At 34.9% G+C, this 19,880-nt stretch overlaps 1 protein-coding gene across 2 annotated transcripts; it reads right to left on the reverse strand.

Moving 5' to 3' along the window:
• Window positions 1-207: 207 nt before the first annotated feature.
• On the reverse strand, window positions 208-16,433 carry LOC139136548 (coiled-coil domain-containing protein 63-like). Of its 2 annotated transcripts, none has more exons than XM_070704277.1 (13): window positions 16,295-16,433; window positions 14,863-14,976; window positions 13,262-13,361; window positions 12,300-12,430; window positions 7,730-7,911; window positions 6,340-6,453; window positions 5,681-5,936; window positions 4,727-4,861; window positions 4,183-4,265; window positions 3,627-3,795; window positions 1,932-2,095; window positions 1,317-1,511; window positions 208-677 (listed from the first exon to the last, which is right to left on the reverse strand). In XM_070704277.1, exons 2-13 carry the CDS (start codon window positions 14,933-14,935, stop codon window positions 561-563), a joined length of 1,719 nt encoding a protein of 572 aa, XP_070560378.1. In that variant the 5' UTR covers window positions 14,936-14,976; window positions 16,295-16,433; the 3' UTR covers window positions 208-560. The 2 variants fall into 2 exon arrangements, with proteins under 2 accessions (XP_070560378.1, XP_070560379.1); XM_070704278.1 differs by having other exon boundaries at window positions 14,863-14,953; window positions 16,295-16,398.
• Between the last annotated feature and the right edge of the window lie 3,447 nt (window positions 16,434-19,880).

Raw genomic sequence — 19,880 nt, forward strand, 5'->3', positions numbered from 1 at the left:
AAACTGCTTGGCTGAAACCCCACCCTTCAAAAAAAAGTGGTTCAATAACTGAGCAAGGTTGTTACATTTTTCTGACCGCAACCCCTTCACATGCTATAGAGTTCATGAAGCACTGTCACATACCGGGTATATGTCTACTATCACACATCACACACAAACTGAAAGCAGTTTTAATAACTGAATTAACAAAGCTCACAAAATCTTGACTGGAGTTAGAAATTCATTTGGTTTATTTACTATCAGTGGTAATAAAAAGCAATTCAATCATGTACATTGAAAATAGGAACGCTATCTGACATAAAACCAAACACTTTGATCAAAGTATAAAATATTGTTGCTATGTACACCACTTTTTCATGAAACCAACTTTTTTTTTCCCAAATCTTGCAACAGACTGGATAAATCTTGTGAGTCAATACTGTAGTGTCAGTAGTGCAGGACTTCCGATGATGATTTTATGTTGTCCATCAAATCACAAAAACGACTATTTAACAGACAATGTTCATGTAAAAAGTTGTTAACATTTCACTGACATTGTCATTTGCTTAGCAGATCAGTTCTTAGCGCTTTCCACCACGTTTTGTATCTGGAGGCTTGGATTTGCTTTTCAGTTCTTTAGCGCCTGATAAATCATATTGGAAACCTCTTTTGGCTTGTGCAGCTTCTTTCTTGTAAACCTGGAATACAAATATGTCAGAACCCTTGTCAGTCTTTGAATATTATGTCAAACATGAAGTACATTCAGGTAGAACACGCCTCAGGGACAGAAATTCGGGCTTTCAAATTTTATCAATTTTCTTCTGACCTACCACTTGTGGGGGCTCATTTTGAGGCTCTTGATGAATGAAAAGTTTTCATCGTCTTAGTTTTTCAAAAAGGGAAAATTTTCCCCATAAAGTGAACACAGGGATGGCAGCCATTTTGAATTTTAAGTATTGGGAATCTTAGGTAATTTGGCTCTCTAGAATCAAAATTTGTATGGTGACCCCTGATTTTTATCGTTCCTTTGGTAAGAGAATGGTCGAAAGTTTCATTGAGGAAAGTTTGAGCAAAAGTTTAAGTCTTTCACTTTCGAGGCGCATAATACCTTCAGCAGAAGTTATTATGGAACAAAGGGCTCCATGTTCACATTATATTGAGGAAATGTACATACACTACTATGAACTATTGCTGTGATGAAAGTGGCACAATAACCATTATTGAAATCAGCATGTTTAATGCATCTACCTTGAATTGAAACCATGAATTTTTCATGTTATTCTTCCAAAACCCAAGGAAGCTGTCAAGAATGGAATGAATGAAAAGAACAGACTTACATGTTTCATTATTTTTTGCTTGATTTCTGCTTCTGTCAGAGGCCTGCTATCTTCATCACTCAGTTGTGAATCTGCATCACTGTCATAATCATCACCAGTAGAGGGCGCTACAATGGCTAATGACTGTACAGGAGGTGCCGGGCCTTCGCCAAGTAAACCTGGTGTTTTAGCGTCTTGTGGGCGCTCATATTCTTGCTGACAGATATAAGACAGAATGGACATTTCAAAGAAGCATCTTAATGAATATTTACCTAACCCAGTTCTCCAGGACAATCCATTGCATGAATAAATATACACTCCATAACTAGTCTTGGACAAGCTCAGTGACTATGCTATATTGATAATCAATGTCTCCATCATTATTTATATGAAATCCATTCTTTGTTAAAAACTACCCAGAATACAAGTGTATGTCTACGTAGGCTAACGTTTAGCTTCAATATTCTACATAAGATGACACTGTACTGTACATTTTGATATCAAGTGCATAATTCAAATGTCACTGAAGGATTCTGGTTTCATTTCAAAAATACAAAACTAAAAGTCTGAGTACCATTACTAGATTTCATGTTAACTTATATCATAATTATGTGAGACAGTGTATGGTATGCTTACCTTGGCTTGTAGATAGGCCTGGACAGACAACAGTTCATTAGTTTTTTGTTCAACTATTCCTAAATACATCATCATATTTTCATCTTGAACACCAGCAGTACTGCCAAGCATATCAGTGATGGCAGAACGGTCACAGTTGATCTTTGTAAACAGTGAATCAATACCTACAAGGAAACAGTCAAATCAAATCATCTTCAGTTTATTTGTTAAATTAAAGATTTAAAATGTATGCATACAATAACTTGATGACTTTTGTTTAGTAGGTGAGATAATGGTAGAATGCGCCCAACGGACAGATATTTGGACTCTCAAACTTCTTGAATTCTTTTCTGATCTACCACTTGTGAGGGCTCATTTTGAAGCCCTATGAGAAAGAAAAACTTTTACCATCTGAGTTTTTTGAAAATCAAACGTTTTATTTTTCTCCATAGAGTTAATACAGGGATGGCAGCCATTTTGAATTTCCAACATTGGTAAATATTGTGTAATTTCTCTAGTACCAACATTTGCATGGTGACCCTCGATTTTTATTCTTGATTTTGAAAGAGTATTGTTGAAAGAGTTCTTGAGGAAAGTTTGAGCAAGAGTTTAAGTCTTTCACTTTCAAGGGGCATGCATGCTGAGAGTATCTGTATGAATACTGCAAGATGTTAATTACATGAAAGACAAGCCATGTTTAACCCTTTTCCTGCCAAGTCCACATTTCACCACCAGGTCAAGATGGTTAAAATTTATGAAACACAACATATTCCATATGGTGTATTTTAACATAATACTGTATATTTGAAAGCTGTTGAAAACACAATACTGTAAAGTTGATTTTTTTGGACACAAGATGCTATAACAGACCAAGCCAAGTGGGTGAAAAAACGTCATGTATTGGCTCAATACTGCTTTTTACTGACTTGGCTGATGTGGAAGTGATACTGTCTGGCAGGAAAAGGGTTAAATCTTACAGGCCTAAACACTGAAATGTTGAACTTCTACAGTTGTGAACTATTGGACAACAAAAAGACATTCAAAATTTAATTTATCAGAATTTTAAAATGATGAGTAAGTCCATAAGGTCACACACATAACTTTAAAAAACCTGGCTGGCATATTTGAACTTGGTCTGTGCCAAACATTTCACAATTCTTTACCTGGCTGGACATTTTGGTTACTGAAAATCTATGGCAAAGAAAGCTACATTCCAAATGTAGAAGATACATGTAATTTGGCTCTTAAAGGGAAAAAGTCGGCCATTTTTCATGAATTTTGTTTTGAAACAAGATATTACTTATATTGTTTGACATGTTGAAAGATACTGAATAAATGGGTGACATACATATATTCGATCCCTGTTTTAGAGACTATAAATGAAACCATTGCAAAAATGAATTAATGGTCATGACCATTAATTCATTTTTGCGATGTTATTTATAATATTTACCTTCATTTAATTTGTCTAAAACTGGGGTCGAATACAGCATGGTCAACCATTTATTCAGTATCTTTAAACATGTCAAACAATATATTAAATAATATCTCGTTTCAAAACAAAATTCATGAAAAATGGCTGACTTTGTCCCTTTAACCCATGTGCATTTACTGACAAGAAAAGTCTTAATGTTTTCTCCAGACATCTATAACCCTGCAATATTGTATATATTCCCCTTAAATTATGGTACTTTACAATATTTGTTAAAAACCTACCAGCCTTGAGTTGGTCCAAAATTTTGCCAATTCCTTTACTCTTTGCATCAAATTCATCAGCATCTTTGGATGCACTGGTTTGTTTAGTTTCCAAATCTTTGAGGATGGCTTTACGTTGATCCTCCATGGCACTTCCTTGACTCTCAAACTGCTCTATTTCTTCCTGGATCTGCATGACAAATCACAGCCATCACATCATTACTTCAGATATATCCATGATTTATGCATAAGTTATACATTGAAGAAGAGAGATTATTAAAGGTATACAGTCACCTGTAATCTAAATATGCCCATATATGGTCAAAGGGGCGTTCCTTGGTATTCAAAATGCCCAATGGCGCTGTTTTTAAAAGCGGCCACCCACTTAAAATCTGTGATTAGGTTAGATTTTCTCTTTCCATGGTAACTGTGGCAAAATTGGAACAGGTGACAGTATACTTTTAATTCTCTTTCACACCCTTTGTATCTCTGTAATTGCTTGATATTTCCAAAACAATAAATACTTCTTGGAACAAAAACAATTATCGAGTATGTAAGTAAATGACCTTTGACCTACCTCTGTGATTTGCTCTTGCAAAAGTTCAACTTCATTGTTTTGCTCATTAACATAGTTGAAGAGAGCAAAGTTGCGATCTTCCACTGAAAATAAGAGTTGCAAATCAAATGAATGTTTCATTTTTCAATGCTGTATGAATCAGTGTCATTGAATTCTTTGTGTTACAGGAAACGGTTCTATTTTTAAAATGTATTTTGTAATACCATAAGCAGATTGTATAGCTCTAGTGGTCAAATTTGATTGCCTATTTTCTAACCTATCTTACATTTACAGTCTTTTTGTGGCAGAAGTAAGCTGATGAGTAGTTTTGTTATTAAACAATGTCAGAAACAAAGATTTTCTCTTTCTTTTGTCCCAGTTACTGTACTTTACTTTCTATGCTTTCTAAAATATTGCCAAGACTTAGTCCATTTACACTGTATTTTCTTAGAAAAATCACAAAATGTAGACTCAGACAATGTTCAACCTGAATCACTTGTATGGACAACCAAAGTCTTATTGCAGCTTTGCCAGTGACAGAAATAAATTGTACAATAATATTTACCTTCAATGAATTTATTGACCAGTTTATCCAGGTCATCTTCACCAGTGATCTCTTTGATGCGTTCAAATGCATCTTCATATGCTTCAATGGAGTCTTCTTGTCGCTGTTTACGCTTACGTTCTGCTTCATCAGACTCTGTTTGAATATAATCAATATTGCATATTATTGTAGAGAAACTTGTTGATGACAAATTCCAAAGTATCTTTCTTAATGTTTAGACTGCATTGTACAATGTTTATTAGTACATTCAATATGCACATTTATATTAAAGATAACCAAATATTAATCAACTAATATTTGCTTTTTTGCTTTTGTTTGTATTTGTCCAAGAGTAATATTTGCAAGATTTTCAGAAGATCCATATTCCACAACCACTGTAATGACCTTTCAACTTATGATGTAATAAAAATAATACGAAGACAAGCCAACAATTTGAGTTTTGACATCATAGGTCTTAACAAGATAGTGGATAACTGTGGTACATTGGTGTTACCTATTACTTTCTACTCAGTGTACATTGTAGTGGATATCTGTGTTACATTGGTGTTACCTATTACTTTCTACTCAGTGTACGTTGTAGTGGATATCTGTGTTACATTGGTGTTACCTATTACTTTCTACTCAGTGTATGTTGTAGTGGATAACTGTGGTACATTGGTGTTACCTATTACTTTCTACTCAGTGTACATTGTAGTGGATATCTGTGTTACATTGGTGTTACCTATTACTTTCTACTCAGTGTACATTGTAGTGGATAACTGTGGTACATTGGTGTTACCTATTACTTTCTACTCAGTGTACATTGTAGTGGATATCTGTGTTACATTGGTGTTACCTATTACTTTCTACTCAGTGTATGTTGTAGTGGATAACTGTGGTACATTGGTGTTACCTATTACTTTCTACTCAGTGCACATAATTAGGTCTGTTGAGAAAATCCCAGTACATTCTTACCTCGTTTCATTCGAAGAGCTCTCAAATATTCATCCTCTTCTCTCTCCTTGCTTTTAATCAACATGAATTCACGTAACTTGCGATCATGATCAATGATACGTTGCAGTTCTTTCATTTCAGCATTATGTTGTGCCATATCCTTATCAGCTTTCTCTTTCAGTAACATCATCTTGGCCTGAGCTTCATCACGCTGATCATAGGCTTGAGTTGACTGATCAATTACTTCACCAATTTCATTCTTTAAATCTTGATGTTCCTAGATTTAGCCACAGTTCCATTATAATCTTTAGTAAAGCTGATCAAATTTAAACATTGCATGGAATTTTCAAAGACAATTCTTAACTGTTTTAATATTCTTTGATCTTGCATACTACTTTCCTCCCACTTTTTACTGTTTAAAATCTTACATTTGTAAAAGTTAGATGGGTTTTTGAGATTGACAATGTTGTAAATTTATATATTCTATGATTTTGTTGCTGTCTTTCACTGCTTCCACTGGAGTAAATATAGGTGTTTTGTTCTTCCACAACCTCAAGAAAATTTATGTCCTAGCAATTTCACAACACAGTATACACTTTACAAAGAATACCATATTTGGATACAAGAAAATTTAACAAGTAGAGACTGATGTCAATTGTACCTTAAAATTTAAAACTAACCTTTTGCAATTTCTTGCTGATTCCATCAAAACGAGCTTTCTCCACACGAAGACTGTCAATTTCTTCACGCAGTTTAGCATTATGTGTCAACATCTGATTGAACTTCCTGTTGGCCTGCAATTATGGTATTTGAAAATAGATGTGTTGGTGTTTCCTGGGTCATACACTTATTTGAAAATAGATGTGTTGGTGTTTCCTGGGTCATACATTTATTTTTACAGTTCATGTTTTAGTCGCAGTTTTAAATATCACAGATATTTGCCATTGGTCCACAAGGAACCTTCCAAGATATTAAGGGGGCGCTGCACTTAACACAGCATATTTTGCTCAAAAATCGCTTTTTTGCAAATATTCGTTCAATTTTAGATAATTTGTTAACCTAAGATTAAAATATTGGTTGGGTTCACCTTTTAGCTTGTCAAGCAGTTGTAAATTGCATGATAAAGAAGTGTTAATTTATGCAAAGGTATGCACATCATCCAATTTCCTGGCTTCTCTTTCCTCCCAATTTCCAGATTTCCAAAGAATTTAACTCCATTCAGACTGGGTCAAATTTTCTGAAATTTTCACATTCTGTTCTTAAATGTTATATAAAAAAATAACTATTTTGTTTGGCAATAAAGTTCTCACTTTTGAATAAGGGGATTTTAATTTTGCTTATTATGTTTTTAATCACTTTTTTAGTGTCAGTCTTTAAACCAATGCCATTTTAGAATGAGGATAGATAATGCAAAATAAAATAGTGGTATTTTCTAAATACACTCTTCTTTCAAGTGACATATTACATTTCAGAAAATAGTATCAAGTTTTTTACTTAAATTAATATTTGTAATTAATAGCAAAATTTAAGGTTTCTTTACCCCAAATATACACCCCTTCATCCTTCCAGTAAACTATCTATAATACTAAACTTTAGATTCTCTGCTTTCTGAAAATATATAGTATGATGGGTTTCCTTGTCATCTATAAAGATGAGAAATATCCCTTTGAAAAAAACTCTGTTGGCAATGTGCAACTCAACCTTAAATTTTCTTGTTGTAGAAATTTAAACTGCCACGTGAAGATCATCAGCTCCATGCTGGCACATTTTAATTGATCTTGATCACAAACATAACACTCTATTTGCTTACAGTTGTTCTGTGATTTGTTCCTATTTGTTGAAGTGTTTCGGATACATGGATTTGACTTTAAATAATGAAACTCAACTAGCTGAGTATCTGACTCATGACAGCCATGGACAATAAGGTTGCTGATGCCCTGTACAACACCCATATATGTGTGTATGTGTATGTGTGTATGTCTGTGTGCGTGTGTGTGTGTTTGTATATGTGCGTCTTTATGTATATGGGTGTATGTGTGTGTGTCTAAAGGAGGAATACTGTTCACTTACTTTATCTAGTCTGTTCTCCAGTACTTGTATATTCTTCATAGTTTGTTTTGTATGAGCAGCACTGGCATGAACACCACCCATCTTCTTGTGTTGACCTTTCACCTCTCTTTCTTTACCTTGAATTTTAGTGTCCAATTCTTTCTGCTTTTCCTTCTCTTCATCAATCATTTTATCGTAGTCATCTGTCAAGCAAAGACATCAGTTTTCATATAATTAGCCTTCTCAAACTAAATACACTACATCTAATTATATAATACCATTATATTGATGGCGCAAATACTGTAATCATATTTGTCAAGATGTGAAAATAACCATGCCATATTTGCAATATAGACACATGCACTCAGCCAGAAAAAAATTCTCTTTTTGACATTTCACACGAGAAATTCAATTCAATTTTATGATATAATACTCCCTCAGCAGCAGGTATACCACTTGATTCTGACAAGGTCACTCCATATATGCACTTGCTATCACTTGTGCACACATGTGGTGAACATGCAGGTCTAAATCTCATATTATATCATACCAGTATATTGATGGTGCAAATACAGCAATCTGATTGGTCAAGATGTGAAAAGAACCATGGTATACTTGCAACATACCACGGTTAACACACGTAAGAACTGTTAGCAAGTGCAAAAATCCTTTTTTAACATTTAAGTTCCAGAATTTCAATAAAGTCTTCAACAGCACAGGAACATCTATGCTATATATACATCAAATTCTATACATGAAAGACTAAACTCTTTTCAGATTTCATTGGGACCTACTACCAGTGAAGTACATGTCAAACCACAATGCCAATTTATGTCATAGAAGAAAAATACCGTCAATGACGCTGTACCTTCTCTAATGTGTGGCCAGGTCAGGTAATTGGTTGTTGGCATGGAGTTGTTGGTAAATAGTTGATGATGTAGGGGCATGAGGTGGGATATGGACCCAAAGAACCCAAAAGATGATTAAATACATCAATCAAAAAAATTCTAAGCTACTGTATAAACTGCCTAAAGATAGTTCAATGTGGAAAAAAGTTAAACAATTCAGAAATAAGAATTAACAGTCCAAAATAGTAATGACGCACTTCCTTACTGACCTGAGTGCATGTGAAATACACAACCTGGCATCTGTAAATTAAATGTATACCAAGTGATCATTTCCAGTCACTTTTAACTGTTTTTAATGGATTTTCCAAAGAGTCCTGTGGAAATGATAAAAACGCCTATCTGGTCTTGTGTTTGTATAACCTCATGGCTGATAATTGTCATAGTATTGAAAAAAAATTGAAAGTGAAGAAATTACTGTTTTAATAGGCAGGCATATTTTCCTTGAAATACATGACCGTGTAAAGAATATATGCTAAAAGTGTTTAAGAGTAAATTTCTTTTCAAAAAATAATTTAATTTGTGACCAAAGGATTTTTATTCTTTGAGTTTACAAATTCAAACATTGCAATTTGTTCAATCATCTTGTGCAGTGCAAAATTTATAAAATGACTGAAAAACAAAAAAAATTGGCAGAATTACAGTCTTTGTGATGTAAAATTATGGGTTGACATCACGATAACTGTTAATCTGTTTGAAGTACTAATATACTATAATTTAAAAAAGAAAAATTCATGCAGAAACAGTAAAATATATTGTCAGCAATGTAGTGTTAATTTTGACTTTACATCAAAATATGCCTTTGCTGGATACCAAATATATAGGGCGAAATATCAGCCATGTTCAGCAAAATCCACACAACAGCATTGATCCTTTTCTAATTTGATTTGATTTGCTTATGTTATCCTTGTATGACAGTCAGTACAATATGGAACTTGAACACAACACAGTGAATAAGTATGCTGTAAATGAAATGGTGTGGCTGCATCCACATGCAGCAATAGGAGTGCCTTTGTCTCTCACCCCTCATTTCCAACCTGTCCCATCCCTGAAAAAATAGTTTGGTCTTATATTTATAATGTTAATAATTCTGTATTTGTTAAAATGTGCGCATCTCAAAAACTTTTGATCATAAACATTTTCATTGTTTTTTATAGCTGACCAATCAGTTAACCTGTTTATTTTGAATATTTGCGCATTTTTCCTCAGTATTTGACATTTTCTGAATACCTTCTTATTCAGTTTGTCATTTTCTAAAAGTTTAAATGCTCCATTGTGTGGTCAAGCTTTCCACAAGCATCAAATGTGGTACTTCATATAGGAGGGTCTGCCTCTAGAGGGCGGGCATCATGAACACTCCTGTGTTTGTTGGTTAATTCCTCCACGTAAACTTCTGATTGTACTGTAAACATTGAACATGGCCGACGTCCGATTTTCCTGTCTAAAACTTTCACTCATTTTCGTTCATATGACTCTGAAACTCCAGGAAACGATTGGGAAGAAAGGGTTATCTTGAAATATTGAGGTACTCGCCGATATTTTGCAAAATTAAATGAGAAAAAATGCAAGGAAAATGCCGACAGGCTTACACAATGACAGTTTTCAGACTCTGCAGATTATGCAACAGAACAGGCCCAGATCACGTGAGGCCATGAGGGGATATCCACGCAACTCAGTACCAAACACTAGCGCTCACAGAGTGAGCAAACACAAAGTGAGTACCCCTAACGTCAGCTCAGTAGTCTGTAATAGATTGTAGTCAACTAAGAAACCTTGGAGAAAGGCTTAACACTGTGGCTATGCCACTAAGTCCCTTTTGATTTTTGTCATAGCTCAAAATCGTTCTCCCACACCTCAACCTGAGCCATGAACACCCCCACCAGTTTATGATATGACCCATCACAATGGCATGCCGTCAACGGATCTTGACAGACGGAAGTCTTGACAGACGAGGAGAAGTTCTTGACAGCAGCATATTGGTTTTCAACTCTAATACCTTCTCTGTCTATAAATAGACACGAGAAGGTAATAAGAGTGCTCTATTAATCCAACTTTTGTGTATTAAGGGTCCAATTAATGTTATTTTTCATAGTATAGTTTGTAAAATCTTTAACTACTTGGACACTACACTTACAGTATGTTATAGTCTAAATTGTCAGCATAGACCGTGACAGTCTAAATTGTCAGTATAGACCATGTCGGTCTAAAGTGTCAGTATAGACTGTCGTCTCTAATTGTCAGTATAGACCATGTCAGTCTAAATTGTCAGCATAGACCATGTCAGTCTAAATTGTCAGTATAGACTTTGTCAGTCTAAATTGTCAGTATAGACCATGTCAGTCTAAATTGTCAGCATAGACCATGTCAGTCTAAATTGTCAGCATAGACAATGTCAGTCTTAAGTGTCAGCATAAACCATGTCAGTCTAAAGTGTCAGCATAGACCATGTCAGTCTAAAGTGTCAGCATAGACCATGTCAGTCTAAAGTGTCAGCATAGACCATGTCAGTCTAAAGTGTCAGCATAGACCATGTCAGTCTAAAGTGTCAGCATAGACCATGTCAGTCTAAAGTGTCAGCATAGACCATGTCAGTCTAAAGTGTCAGTATAGACCATGTCAGTCTAAATTGTCAGTATAGACCATGTCAGTCTAAATTGTCAGTATAGACCATGTCAGTCTAAAGTGTCAGTATAGACCATGTCAGTCTAAATTGTCAGTATAGACCATGTCAGTCTAAATTGTCAGTATAGGCCGTGTCAGTCAAAATTGTCAGCATAGACCATGTCAGTCTAAATTGTCAGCATAGACCATGTCAGTCTAAATTGTCAGCATAGACCATGTCAGTCTAAATTGTCAGCATAGACCATGTCGGTCTAAAGTGTCAGTATAGACCATGTCGGTCTAAAGTGTCAGCATAGACCATGTCAGTCTAAAGTGTCAGCATAGACCATGTCAGTCTAAAGTGTCAGTATAGACCATGTCAGTCTAAAGTGTCAGTATAGACCATGTCAGTCTAAAGTGTTAGCATAGACCATGTCAGTCTAAAGTGTCAGCATAGACCATGTCAGTCTAAATTGTCAGCATAGGCCGTGTCAAACAGTGCTGTCCTGAAATAATGGTGTAATACCTTATAGTCAAATTCCCTAAACCATTTTATTTCTGCTGTAATACTAATGAAAATAAACATTGCCAATGAGTCTGTTACTTGATTTCACACATGAACTGAATCATGTTTACTTAATTCTACTTTGATATCCAATAGAGTTTTAGGATTCTGTTGCAACTATTATTCACATGGTAATTGTTGATCAAGCAAGCTATCAATATAGTCATGTGGATCAATCATACTTTCTTTGAGTTGGATTCTTAGTTTCTTGTGAAAAGGTTTTCTTGCATCAGTTTACAGGAAAATATGTTGCTTACATTATCAACTGTACCAATGAGATACAAAAAGTGTGTTTGCTATGAACTACTGTACATTAAAAGCAGATCAAATTTCACTGGTAGTGAGCGACAGCATTTGATGTGAATAATGTATCTAATTCCTAAAAAGTGAAAACAAAAACTTTAAGAACATCAAAATCACCTTTGACATTATTTAGAATAATCCAGATCATTTAGATAAAATGTTAATATATGGGTACCACAAAAAATTTCAGCATGTCTAACTGTTCAGTAATAATTACCTTTTTGTTCACAAAGATGCTGTAGTTTTTTGATGTTGTTGTCATCTCGTGATACGTTAGCATTGCTATCAGAAAGCTGGTAGTCTTTGTTTAATTCTTCCTTTTCCATCTCAAGTTTCTTGATCTCCGCCCTGAATACAGACAATATTCTGTAACTTCTATAGTGGATTTAACCCTTTGAGCACTGTAACTTTTCCCTCCAAAATTTTAGTGCAACATTTTACCAAATTTTATGAATTTTTGTGTGAATTTTTTGATAATTTTAGACCAAATGGAAATCACGTTTCCTTGGCTACAGTTCTTTATCAAAATTTTGGCAAAAATTTGAAAAAATTTGCCTGAGGTATATTTTGTAAAGGTGACAAAAATTGATTTTGGCGCTCAAAGGGTTAATATCTTTGTGTCAATGTAATAATTCTAACAACAAACTAACATTTCAATTTCCATGGTTTTAAGTGACATGAGTTGCAGAATACCAGTAATATTGGCAAAGCTTGCAATGGAAGATGAGGTATGTTTCACATGAAAGATTATATTTCTTTTATACAAACAAAAGAGAAATCACGTAAAATTCATATAAATACTCATTACAGAAAGCCAGAGATGTATTTCCATTGCACAACTCTCTACAAAATTCTTTAACATCTGCTGTTGTTGGAAAAGGGTTATTTGTAACTTAATTGTTTACAATGATAAAAAAGATTGAGATACCACAAGAGGAATGTGTAGGATATTTGTCAGTCTGCTTAGACAGGAGATAAGGTACACAATATGCTACAATGTTGCTCTGTTATCATTCACAGCTGTCAATCAAACTTGTGTATCATCTTTCTCTTGAAGAACAAAACTCACAATCTACTTCTCAACATGTTTGTTCACATCATACATGAAGAATTTATTACAGTTGTCATTATTATCACAGTTACTCTTGGATTAGAGTGATTGTGTCATTATGTACTTACATCTGGCGGCGAATCACATCTTGCGATTCAATGTTGTAAGCATTACGATCACCTTCCATAATACGATACTGACGCTGTAATTTGGCCAATTCATTTTCAGCTAAAAGACAAAAAAGGATACGAGTTTAGCATTGCTGACTAATTTTCAGAAAAATTTGGAGGAAATGACAAATAATTTCACTTCATGTTACTACTTTTTTATGTCAAGCAAGATCAATAGGAACAAATTGCGTATACAAACATTAAAGAATTAAAATCTTGTAATTATAATAATATATAGCAAGAGCAATTTCACATATATATCAACAAAATGGTGGGAAGATACATACATGTCTGTAGGTTTATAAAATAGATAAAAAACAATGACATGATGAGCTGATCCACAAGGCCTCTAAAAATTCCACATGACAATTGAATAACAGCGGAGCAACTGGTACAGTGGCTTTAACGAACATGACTTTAACAAATGATAACAAAGATATAGCTGCTGTTTTGGAATTTTTGCCCTTCTGCATTATTTTCTAATTTAACCAAAGAGATGGCTTTGCTGTCTTTGAAAGTTGTTTTAAATCTGGTACAAAGCACTGTGTGGAATATATATGCCTCACATTTAGCCATCGGAATTAGCTTCCAACATGCATACATCTAACTTGTAGGACCAAACTTCTTCATGACATGGTTTCTGGTATCTACCAAACTATTCAAATGTTATGCATACAAAGGGGGCTTGCAAAGAGGGCCTTTAATAGAAGATGTCCCTTAAAGCTCCATAAGCTGTATCTTTAGGTGATTTTATCAGAAATTTTGTTTTGTGGTTTCCTTACACTTTCTGCATTGAATCTGTAAACTGTAATTTAGTGCCAAGTATTTAGCATATCGACGCATTAACCTATATGAGTATAATCTCTATTGTTATTGTTGAAAACTGTATTCAAGTCCGGACTAGAATTCATTTGTAAACAATAAACAATTATCACTATATACACACAAGCTGTGGTAACAAAAAGAATACTCGAAATTTCAGCATGACATACGGATTAGCGTCAGACACGGTAGTTGATATACAGAAGCAGAATACTAAAAAACTTGCGACACGTTACAGCTTATGTCCCTTTGAAACTTTGTCTTGTCAAAATAAAATTAAATTTGACAATCTTTGCAATTGACCATTGCTGTCACACTTTCTATTTCAAATCACAAACATGTACCTACTTATGTCACCTCTCTAGTTATAATTATTTGTTGAAATTACATTGTCTGTATAACCTTTACGCAATGATTTTACTTTGTAAATTGTAGAACAGCTAAACAGTAGATACAAACCTCGCATGTGAATATTTTGTAATTTTAATAATATCTTTTCTCTCTGGAGCGCACAACTTTGATGGAAAACAGCCATAGAATAATTGATACATCTGATGTTATTCCAAAGAAATAAGTGCAATATTCTGTCTGCAGTATTGGCATGCCTTTTATAAGTTTCCAGTTTAACCTGTTCACCCCCAATTCCCTGTAAACAGGTCCACTACCACCATTGATAACAATGGGATCGGGCCAAACCATGGTGGTGAAAGGGTCAAAGGACACTATGGAAAGCTTACCAAGCTGTTGATCTGCATCAATGTCACTAGTGTCAGAGCGACGGCTAGCTGAGCGTGGTCCACCACGTGGCATCTTGGATTAATCAACAATCTACACAGATACAGATACACGACCTGGTAAAAATTCAAATAACAACATTCTGGTTTGGATGTACAAGATACTAAGGAAAATTTCTGAAGAAATGGAAAGGTTACCTTGATGAACTAAGAATTTGCAAGATGTACACTTGTAAAGTTCAAAAGTGATTTACATGATGTCACAAATCAAAGGACCATTGATTGCACATAAAAAGGAAATTATAAAGATATTGTCACAATGGATCACTTCTAAGATAAATTTATTTGCATATACATGTAAACATTCCACTTGATTGGACAGAGGGCATAACAAATGGTCATTATTTGTGTTATATCTCGGGTGCATTTGCATTCGATTGTGAAAAGATCCTAAAGGTGGAATAAAAAAACAAATCCACTTCATGACATGGTTGCAGCGGTAGAGTTTAGATGATGTTGCATAGATAGACAAAATACATCAACAAGGAGAGACATAAATTGCAAGACAAACGCTCAGAAATGATGCTGTTGTCTTCTACGAACCCAAACAAGTTCTGGTGAGAGTTATAATTCTATAGTAAAATGAATCAATTACAGCTGAATGAAAGTATTGAGAGTAATGTATTTCAAAAGATATCTTGTGAAAGACACTGAACATCCATAAAAGACGATATTGAACACACCGTACACAACATAATAAATCAATCTTTCACAGAACCGGTGTCAAGAAAACTTTCGATGACTAATATAGATGATAGATCTAGTGAACAGACAGAAACGGACCACAGTCACTTTTGGTTAGGTACACGGCGAACGCGCCTGTATAAAAACTAAAAGATTACAGGGGCCTTCGCCGTGTACCTAATCACAGGTGCTGTCAGACCATGGAGGTAGGTCAAACGGACCATGATGGTAGAGAAGTCCATGTGCTTCCATGTACGGACGGAATACCAACACAACTTCACAAGCAGACGTATTAAAACGGTAAAGATATGGCTGCGGCCAGCAAAGTAGATTTTGCAAGGATTTGGAGGATTTGACAACAAGCAAGACCACACGTGGCAAGACCAACCTTCACTCTCTCCTAGCTATGTTAGGAACACATTGTATCTAAAAAACATGGACTAACTTATAGACAGAATGTTTTGCTTTAACCTGGTTGAAAATGACCGAGTATAGACGAAGCAAAATAATAACTGCTGCAAAAGTATTGCCATCTATACATCATACTTGTTAATCTTCTCGTTGTTAATGTTGGCCGGGTTGCTCTGTACCAATATTGCAGCTTCTCTGCCCAGATTAAAATATCCGTTTCTTTCTTTGTGAAATCTCCTCTGTAATAATACATGTAATTAAGGAACTTAGTGATACTCACCGAAATTAAGAAAGTATCAGACTTATGGACGACAGATGGACGTCTATGTCAAGCTGCAATATGGCTGCTCTGAAGTAATTGTTATTTTGATTCCCGTTGTCAAGAGAAACAGAACTGTCAACACCACAGCGCCCTCACAGGTCAAGTTGTATGCGGCTGCCGCATGCCTGGCCGATGCCGTGTGCGTCGCCCAATGACGACGATACGTATGACAGGCCCCCGGGAAATAACATCGATCTACCGCACACAAGAAAACTGAGGGTTTTCTGTTGATGACTAAAAATCGTCAGTCTCGGAGGACAGTTATTTGCAGTAATGTGGCAATCTTACGAAAACCACCAGGGTCTTAGCTTTTACTTGCTGTGAAAACGCGGCTGCAGGCTGTTCGAAAGTGGCGCTGCGTACGATGCTGTGTGTTCCACTACAGCTAATAGCCCCGCTAATAGCCCCGCTCGAGCGGGGCTATTAGCTGTAGCGGAACACACAGCATCGTACGCAGGGCAGGCTGTTCGAAAGTGGCGATGAGGGCATGCGGTGAGGGTCAGCATGGGTGCACCCGTGAGGGCGGTTTCTCAATGGTCGTCCAAATGTCACCCGCTGGTGTCATCATGGCTGTACATTTTCGACACAGGCTTTCCTTAAATAGATCGATTTTCGGCTCGAGCAGTGGCGGGCATATCGACTACGGGATCGATAGATGGAGCCGAAAATCGATCTTTTTAGCAGACTACCCAGCTGAGGAGCGCCTGTGATTTTCGACCGGCGCCAACTTTATCTTATCAACTTAATATTGTTAAATACTTGCTCCATATTGAACAACTCCCACATTATAATCTTGCTTAAGAAGTTTTCCTGGAGAAAATGGTAAACGATACTAACCATAATAATAACATTTGATATTAATACTGTGGACCTGGTTTATTAAATTGTTTAACATAGGTACAGGGCGAGAAAAGAAAATTTCTCATCAAACTTCGCAAAAGCAATCATGATCTAGCAATTGAAAAAGGGAGAAACACTGTTCCGAAAACCCCAATTTCGGAAAGATACTGCAATCAGCGTAACACTAACAATACTGAAGATGAAATGCACTTTCTATTGGTCTGTCAGAAATACAAAGTTCAAAGAAAAAACCTTTTCAGTAAAATTAATGATAATACTGAAAATCAGCTTATTTATCTAGTAACAAAACAAGAATTGTCTTTTAAGAACTTTTAACAACTTGCAGATTATATTTTTACTTTATATAAACAAAGAAATACCTAGATATATTTATTATTAACTACTTTTATTATACTGTATTACTTTATCTTTATTGAAGAAAAGTTTGAACTTATTTATTGGAAAAAGTTTGAACTTTTTTGTATTAAATTTTTATTGCCTCAAGTGTGATGTAAATCCTATTTTTACAAGCAAGCAAATATTATTATTATTATTATTATTATTATTATTATTATTATTATTATTATTATAAAGTTCCTGCCAGCATGTTGTGTATACCTATCTATCTATCTATCTATCTATCTATCTATCTATCTATCTATCTATCTATCTATCTATCTATCTATCTATCATCTATCTATCTATCTATCTACATAATATGTGTATAGTAGATAGGGTTAACATTTTCGAGAGCTGACATGTCAACACAAATACAGAATGGTATTAGTGAAGAAGTTGTCATGCATATATATTATATACCGAAATGTAGGCACCCAAGAAACAACGCATTTTATAATTGTTCCAAAGTCAATAGAGTAAATTCAACTACAGCTATCAACCCTTGGCTGAACACTTACTTTTCAATCGACATACCTCCTTTTAGGGACTAGTCAGTTTCTTCGGACTGGGGGTGGTGGATTATTTTTTTGCGGACGTAAAAAATGGCTGACTCCCCTTTTCAAACTTTCGAATATATATATATATATATATATATATATATATATATATATATATATATTATTGGATATGTTTTAAACATTCAGTCATTGCTTTTTTGTGAAATTGTTGATATGTCAACTGTAAGATAGGAATTTCAAAGCTCGAATTTTAAGGTTTGAATACAATATTTTTGAATGAGCTGTGAATGTATTCCACACTTTCTATGCATAACAAGATGTCCAGAACTGTTGTACATAAATGGTTGTCAATCATTTATATCAAATAGAGAACGGCAGTAAATTCAAAACTTCAGTTTGTATGTAGACTGTTGCAAGTCATCCAATTACATCTCCGCGTTTGTACCCATCAAGCCAAAAAGTAAGAAAATGATCAATTATCTTGAAAAACCACCAGATTTGATTGATATTTGGCCTAATTATTGAAATTATAAAATTCGTAATAAAAGTCTGCCTAAATCTTGACGAGTTGAGTCACATGACCAAATCTGATATTTTCCCTCCAAAATTTACGTCTTTATTAGTCCCCATGGACACCGTCCGGGGGGGACTTATAGGTTTGGTCATGTCCGTGCGTCCATCCGTCCGTTCACGCAGATATCTCAGAGATGCCTGGAGCAATTTCAGGATTACTTCATATGTCATACAGATGCACGTCGATTTGTTTTCTTATAAAATCCAATATGGCCGCCAGGCGGCCATTTAATTACGATTTTTTCATGTACAGAGCCATAACTCAGGCATGTCTCAACCGATTTTATTCAAACTTGGTACAAGGACATTGACCAATGTCATACATATGCACGTCAATTTTTTTTTTGATACGATTCAATATGGCCGCCAGGCGGCCATTTTATTACGATTTTTTCATGTACAGAGCCGTAACTCAGGCATGTTTCAACCGATTTTATTCAAAGTTGGTACAAGGACATTGAAAAAATGTTTTGCAACATCCTGTCGACTAATTCCCAGTTTACTCATTTAATGACCTTTAGGATGGTGGCCTACATTATTTTTATGTTTTCATCACCATGGAACTCATTCTTGGCCACTTAGTGCCATCTGTATCAAAGTATTTTTTATCACAGACCTGATGAAGAGGACTCTATCCTCTCTGAGGACCTGTAATCAAAGCACCCATTAACAAGTGGGGACTGTGTCATCAACGATGACTTGTTAATTTCAATATTCCAAACGTAACCCGTTAAATTTTCTTGATTTATCTGCACTTTTGGAAACAACATCTATCATATTCTTTCAAAAATACACGGCACTCATGAAACTCTATCTAAACTTCTTTCGACATTCAAAACATTCATGAAAAAACGTCAAAAATATTGTATTTGTTGTTTTTTGTGAAGAAATGTTATTCAAAATTCAATAATTTTGCAAATGCCAGTAGTTTTAACACAAGTGTCTATCCGATTTTACATTAATTAGTCATAATATTTTAAATAGTTTGATGTTTAGCGGTTGGAATGTTCAGTTATTTGCAATATACAATTTTGGCGGAAAATAACAGATTTTGGTCACGTGACCGGACTTAGGTAATATATTATGATAAATTTCAACTTAATCAAATGCGAAACATATTTTTGGCAATTTTCATAATTTTCTGACCAGGTCTGATTAAAAAGTATGTTCAAACTGATTTTACATGTTTAGCCTGTGCACATGCATTAACATAC

Source organism: Ptychodera flava, chromosome 7, assembly GCF_041260155.1.
Source record: "Ptychodera flava strain L36383 chromosome 7, AS_Pfla_20210202, whole genome shotgun sequence".
NCBI lineage: Eukaryota > Metazoa > Hemichordata > Enteropneusta > Ptychoderidae > Ptychodera > Ptychodera flava.

What these genes read in the sequence shown, in the direction of transcription:
- LOC139136548 (XM_070704277.1), bottom strand. Translation starts at nt 14,935, where the DNA reads ATGCCACGTGGTGGACCACGCTCAGCTAGCCGTCGCTCTGACACTAGT. An exon ending in TGATGCAGATCAACAGCTTG is followed by an intron (nt 13,362 to 14,862) that starts GTAAGCTTTCCA and finishes TTTGTCTTTTAG; the next exon opens with CTGAAAATGAATTGGCCAAA. An exon ending in TCAGCAAGAAATTGCAAAAG is followed by an intron (nt 5,937 to 6,339) that starts GTTAGTTTTAAA and finishes GGCTAAATCTAG; the next exon opens with GAACATCAAGATTTAAAGAA.